General features: G+C 39.1%; 1 protein-coding gene across 1 annotated transcript; it reads right to left on the bottom strand.

Annotated features, from left to right (window-relative positions):
• Window positions 1-2,384: 2,384 nt before the first annotated feature.
• On the bottom strand, window positions 2,385-4,653 carry LOC119733904 (E3 SUMO-protein ligase KIAA1586-like). Its single transcript, XM_038207268.1, has 3 exons — window positions 4,171-4,653; window positions 3,398-3,680; window positions 2,385-2,584 (listed from the first exon to the last, which is right to left on the bottom strand). The coding sequence occupies exons 1-3, from the start codon at window positions 4,651-4,653 to the stop codon at window positions 2,385-2,387; spliced, it is 966 nt and encodes a 321-aa protein (XP_038063196.1).
• Between the last annotated feature and the right edge of the window lie 2,107 nt (window positions 4,654-6,760).

Raw genomic sequence — 6,760 nt, 5'->3', positions numbered from 1 at the left:
ACCAGCCACAGAAAACATTCTCTCACCTGCGGAAACCAGCCTGGCATTAGGGCAATATAATCGAGACGTGTCTAGCGCAGAACGAGTAAATATAGTTGGAACTCTAGTACTTAGCAGATCACACAAATAATTAGGAGCACAACCATGGAGACACTAAAATACCAAGAGACAAACTTTAAAGATCACTCTATACTTGACTGGCAACCAGTGCAATTGCATGAGAGCTGGGGTGATGTGATCATACTATTTGTTTTTACTCATAGAATATACTCATAGAAACCTGCCCAGGAAGGTTTCCATGTGTTTTATTGAAAAAGCAGAAAAGTGTATTGTATGGAGCTTGTTAAACAAGAAACTAAATTTCAGGAATTTTTGCCTCAACGGGGCTCTTTTCCGTCGTAATTGAAATACGTGTTTTGTGAGGTTTCTAGTCCGCGGGCAATTTTGGTGATAGCGCCCTCTCGCTAAAACGACCAACCGCGACCATGCAAGAAACAAGATTTGGCTCCTCAGATCATACGTTGATTCGAGTGAGTCAGATGATTGGAGAATTCGCCAGACTTTGCGGCCTGTTATTTCACAATCACGCTTTGAAATGGCTGCGAACGCATTGCCATCCATGTGGGACGGCACTTTGGTCCATGCAGACAGAACAGAGTGGCACGGTAATTTACGAAGCAAGATCTGCATGCACTGCAATGATCTGCAAACGCAGTTGACAAAATCAAGAACTTCGTGTTGTTTATGCAAACTTTTTTAGGGAGCCTTCTTGGTTTTATACTCTTCGGGATTCAATCGTATGTGTGCTGTTGGCAAATGTGTTATCCACACAAGTTTAAATACAGTGCGTTAAGTACACAACTTGTTTTATGAGTGCATCAGAATTATGAAATCCTAGATGCCAGATGTAACAGGGACAGGAAAAAAGTGACCATTATTTGGAAAAACCACAACGATACAGCAATTACATGTTGGTTTACACACGGAAGTTAATGTTTGACACTAACATAACATACCCGTGTCCGACGCTCAATATAAAGTAGGGGAGACGGGGGTTAGTTGGAACGATCTTCACAAAAACATGTCCATAACACAAACAGGTATTTTTCAAGAAACAACAACTATGCCAATTTATTCATACAAATGTGTGTTGCAACTGTAGCATATAATATTCTCAGAATTGTTGATGGTTATTTTAAAAATCCATCTTGATCACAACTACGACATGTGTTCCAACTATAACCCCTCATATGGGGTAAGTTGGAACATGGTATGGGGTAAGTTAGAACTTGGTATTGTGTTAATCTGAAAGTATACTTCAATTACTTAAAAACGGCATTTATATTTGAGTTCAAGTAAAATAACTGTTCCAAGCACTGGTGATGTCATTCTGGTTGTTGGCAACGGCAACATTGGCCGCAATGATGTCATCCTGCTTCTTGACGCCTGTTAGGTTATTCTCGGGGGCATTAGGTATGGGACGTTCCCAGGGTAAGCCTTAAGGATTTTTTTTTGTATAGCAAAACTGCTATGCAAATGTTGATTTGCATAGCAGTTTACCAATTTTGCATAGCAGTTTTTGTTATACTCAAATTTAGCCTCGGCTTTGCAATTACTATTTACCTGTCAGTGTCAGACTGTACAAATTACAAAGCAATAAAGAAGTAACTTACGTTAAGCTGTGAACTTAATGACTCATCAGTTGTCTGTTTATTTCAGGAGCTGCATGCATGCTGGAATAACTTTCGAGTGAAAAAGCAAGTTAACAAATTATAACAATTTACTTCAGACTCAGGCCCTGAGCCTCAGCACAACAGTAGCATTTTATTAATCATTATCTCTTAGTGGTCTTTGTCTCTTTGACTCTTCCTCTTTTTCTCTAGACTCTAATGATCTATCTGAATCATTCTAAGTTTCCAACTCTGAGTAATAGGTAAGGTTACCTAAGACTGCAAATTTACAAGACTGAGACTACAAGTTGAAGTTGCAAACAATTGAATTAAGTTAACTTTCAATCATAACACAACGAGATCCAACAACTATTAATAACTCTATGTCAACTTTGGACTAAATTATGAATAATATGATCATTGATCAAACAACAATTGAGTCAGTCACCAAGACTGAACACTGAACAGTTACAGAAGGGAGTATGAGTGATTGAGTGTTGATCATATCACTACTTATAAAGTCTCTTAATCCTAATCCATCAGTTCAGTCAGCATCACTGTGGCAATTTCCATAATGCCATTTCAATTTGACAATTTAAAGCTAAGACTTAAAGGTGATACTGACACTGAAGCGATTATATGATCTATCATCTTATTCTTGTGTGTCTATAATAATAACATCTCTGCCTGTGCCTGGACCTGGTTGTTGTTCTGCTAATCTGCTTGACCTGGGCGCCGACTGCATCTATTGAGGAAACAGGTTGCCGCACTTGATGAATCAAAAATATGCTCTCGGGGGCCACTCAGTGTGATACGCATAAGTTCATCTAGGGTGTCAGTTGCCAGCTTATTTCTGTAATCACTCTTAACCCTGTTCATGGCAGAGAAGCCCCGCTCCACGATGGCATTCGATGCTGCAAAAATAAATAAAGGATCAAATCAAATTTCATGTGATGCCCAGCTCAGTGTCATTGTGTTTAACAGTTGTAAGTCCTTTATAACTTGTAATGAAGTTTGAAATTGTGAGTCATTTGATTTTAGTCTTTGTAGATTAGCAAAACAAACACAAGTACTAGTGCTACTTTTAGTGTAATGGATTATGTGTAATCATATTACAGTTTGAACTTGAACCTCTAGGCTAGTAACAAATTATGAAGAAATATAAAATTGTTTACCTGGCACAAGGAGCATCACTCTAATCATATGACAGAGGTTTGGGTAAGTCGTGTGGTAGCTAACAAGTAGCCTTCTCCATATCTCACTGCTGCAGTTCAGGTGTTGCAAACTGGATTTCCACAGTAGTTTCCAGCTTTCCCATTCATGGAAGAGTTCATCAGTGTTGCAACCTATAGGATTGTGGTAGGTGGGTAAGGGTAAGAAACAAGAAGGATAGAAGGTATTTTCTAAAGCTACAAATGCAAATAAACAATACTGTTAGTGTTATTTATCATTTTGTAATTTTTGTTTAATAAGTCATTTACAAATAAATAATTACCTTGTTGGGTGACCAGTTGTCCAAAGTGATCAATGAAAGACTGCACCAAAGGTCTTCCAAATCTAACAAGAGCCTCACGATCAGTTGGCCACGCTCGAGTATCTAGAATCTTGAGACTTGCATACTGTGCCTCTTCGTGACATTTGCCAAGCCTTATGTGGACGCTTTTTTTCCACGTTAGTGATTAGAGTTGTTGATATGGTGTCAACGTCGGATGCTGATAGTGCTTGACCTTTGAGTTGAACATCCTTGAAGCTCATTCCACTGTCCGTTTCCATAAGATCATGCAGAATCTTTTGGAAATCTGCCACCATATAGTCTTTGGTCAGAGCTGGTCTCTTTGCTGCTGGCTCATCATCACTCTCATTCAGACTTCGACCATCCACATCTGTAGAGATAACATCCTCATGATCCTCAGGTTCTCGCAGAGCTCTGAGAGCAGAGAGGAGATCATTGATCCTTTGGTAGAAGGTTGTCAGGTAGGTCAGGGCCACATTAAAGTGGGTAATGTCCTTCTGCAGAGCAAGTGACAGGTTTGCCAGGGGAGTGATCAATGACTTAAGCAACAGCAAATGAAATACAAAACGAACAGACTTCAGCTTGTTGAGATAGCCATTCAGTTTCGCCATCTCTGCAGCTGGCTCATTACTGGCTACTTCATTCTCAAGAGAGGCAATTATCACAGCATATGACTTGATGAGGGCTGCCACTGCTCTGCTCTTGAAATGTACCTATCTGGTTCTATTAGCTTTCACTGGCTTCAGCAAATCTTCTTTCATAATTTTGGCCAACTGAAATAAAAACAAAATATGATTATATTACATGTATGTCAATTTATGTGCAATACGGACCCTGTGCAAACAGAAACAGTGCAATAATGTTATTCATTTCATTTTCATACCAAGTGTGCAATATAATATTTAAATAATAATGAAAAAAATGAGTATGTTGTAATAAATTTACTACATGTACATGTTAAGACAAATCACCAAAGTTCAACCTCACCTCTTCAAGTTTTCCCATACGTTTTGGACTTCTTGAGTAGAGGGCATACAAGGAGTTCAACATAGTAATGACTTCTTCCATACTGGTTCCCTTAAAAGCATCCTTGGCAGCTAATTCCAGGCGGTGGTTCATGCAATGGATACCTAAGAGGTCTGGATACTCTTGACGAAGGCGGGTGACAACACCTGAGTTGCGTCCAAAGTTCACTGATGCTCCATTACTGACGAAGGCAACTAAACCATGATTGGATAAGTTGAAGTGCCCAATGACAGACTTGATGGCTGCAACAATGCTGCTGGCATTTGCAGATGCAAGATGTTCAAGCTTCAGGAACTTCACGGTTGGTACTCCCTCATGGATATACAGAATGTACATCAGCTCCCGCTCTGTTGTCGAAACGTCAGTACTTCCATCAATGAAAATGGTTAAGTACTTGGGGGTGTCTTTGATATCATTCATCAAATCTTCTTTCAGGACATACATGAGAAAAGAATAAAGTGAACATCATAATATGACATCATATAATATTTGAATTAATTAAAAAATGACTTTTCTCGGGCCTACAAAATTGTGTTCGAAATATTTCCAAGTATTTTAAGAAAATGTAAATTTGGCCAGGGGGACCCTATGGGCATCATGGGCATGAGCCCGGTATAAACTATCAATTTGCATGAAATAATATTTTGAATTAATTAAAAAATGACTTTTCTCGGGCCTACAAAAGTTTGTTCGAAATATTTTCTAAGTATTCTAAGAAAATGAAAATTTGGCCAGGGGGACCCTATGGGCGTGAGCCCGTTAACTATCAATTTGCATGAATTCATTCCAAATTAACATTAAAAAAACAAAGAGTTACAAGACAGTCTATAAAATAAAATACATTAAACAAGGATGATAATAAATTTAGGCATTATGGCATACCGGTAGCGGTAGTAGAATTAATTTTATTTGATGTTAAAAGTTGATTTTAGAAAAAATTCTAAAGAGAAACGCAAAACCATACCTCAGCTACACAAGATGCAAATTCTGCGCATTTCTTTTCAGTGTGGTAGCTTGTCCCCAGTTCCACTCCATGGCGAATCTCAAGTTTGCAGATGTATGGAAAGAGTGTGAAGGGTTTTTCCGTCTTACAAACAACATATGCAATGTCTATAAGCTTCTCGATTCTCATTTGTTCTGCCTCCTCCCCCTTTCTGATGCTTTTGCCAATTGTTGTCTGCTTGAAAAAATCATCAATTGACGCTGGTGCCGACTTGAACCCAGTGGCTCTCTGGTGCATTTCGCTATGCAAATGTTTGAATGCGGCGTCTTTCTTCATTGTTGTCACCCCATTTATGAATGCATTGCTGAAATTTCGGCAATATTTCAACCTCTCTTTAAATTCATCACAGAGCGTACAAGACATCTTGGTCACGAAATTCCCATTTCTTTCAAATCGTAGCCATTCCTGGCCCGGGTCTAGATCCGCCTGCCAATTATTGCCAGTATTTGCCTTGATACCGGTAGTTTTCGTAGTAGCCATGTTTTCATCACTATGCTACACAGCGCACAAACGACACCGCAGCTGGGATTCTGACGTTTTAGTTCCCACGAATCCCTCGTGTGTATCAAGTGATTTACTTGAAGGGGTAAACCCGTTTTCCATGTCGGCAAAATGTTTAAGATAAACCGACAAATATCTAAAGAATAGTGATGAGAATGTTTAAACTATGTAAATTAATTATCATCTATGAAATAAACCAATTAGGAATTCAAAACAAATGTATTTATACCATTAAAATACTCGCTAATAGTCGCTGGACTCTCATAATGAGTGATCCTCACCCCTAATCATCAGAATGAAACAGTCCATTCAGTGAGGTCACACTAGGGTCAAAGTATTATCTACGAGTGGATTCATTGGCTCATTCTGTGACCTTTACCAACATGTACATGTACTGCATACACGTACACACACACGTACACACATGCAGGAACACAAGTATAACAGTACGCGATCGAGCAGCATCATGTCAGCAGTCACTGAATCGAAAATGGTTTGTTTACAAACTAAACACGTACAGATTTTTTACAGCTGAACAAAATTGACGTTCTTTTTCAGTATTTAAGCTTAACTAAATCAAAACATGATGAATGTTTACCATGTCCGATAGTTGTGGAATTCAGTGGACCGAAATTTGGTGGCAAGTACACTTTGTGTCAACCTTCATGATCAAAAGTTGTAAAGCAGTTTTGCAATGCACTTTAAAAATTGCGTCGCAGTCGGCCTCGAATGTGTCGCAAATTGCGATGCGATACCGCTTATTGCGGACCCTGGACGTTCCTGGTTGTCGCGCACCTTGAAGACGTATCTTCGGAGGGTAACATGAGGTATTTCAAACTCTGTTGCAACAGTTCGAACTTGTCTTTGATTATCAAGCACTTCTCGCACAGCTCGCTACATAATGTCTGGTGGGGTCTGGCAACGAGTAGTTTTACGAATATATTTCCGCGGCATTTTGACTGCTGAAGATGAACAACAAGAACAATCTTTCAAAAGGGTTGTGGAAAAGAAGATGAGTAAAACACAGGAATAGCCAGCATTCAATGT

The sequence above is a fragment of the Patiria miniata genome, unplaced genomic scaffold (genome assembly GCF_015706575.1).
Source record: "Patiria miniata isolate m_02_andy unplaced genomic scaffold, ASM1570657v1 HiC_scaffold_26, whole genome shotgun sequence".
Taxonomy (NCBI): domain Eukaryota; kingdom Metazoa; phylum Echinodermata; class Asteroidea; order Valvatida; family Asterinidae; genus Patiria; species Patiria miniata.
This window is presented reverse-complemented; position numbering and strand designations above follow the sequence as displayed.

Coding starts and splice junctions, on each gene's coding strand:
- LOC119733904 (XM_038207268.1), bottom strand. CDS start 4,653: ATGTATGTCCTGAAAGAAGATTTGATGAATGATATCAAAGACACCCCC. Junction 3,681..4,170: donor GTATGGGAAAACTTGAAGAG/GTGAGGTTGAAC, acceptor CTTGCTCTGCAG/AAGGACATTACCCACTTTAA. Junction 2,585..3,397: donor CAAGGATGTTCAACTCAAAG/GTCAAGCACTAT, acceptor TTATTTTTGCAG/CATCGAATGCCATCGTGGAG.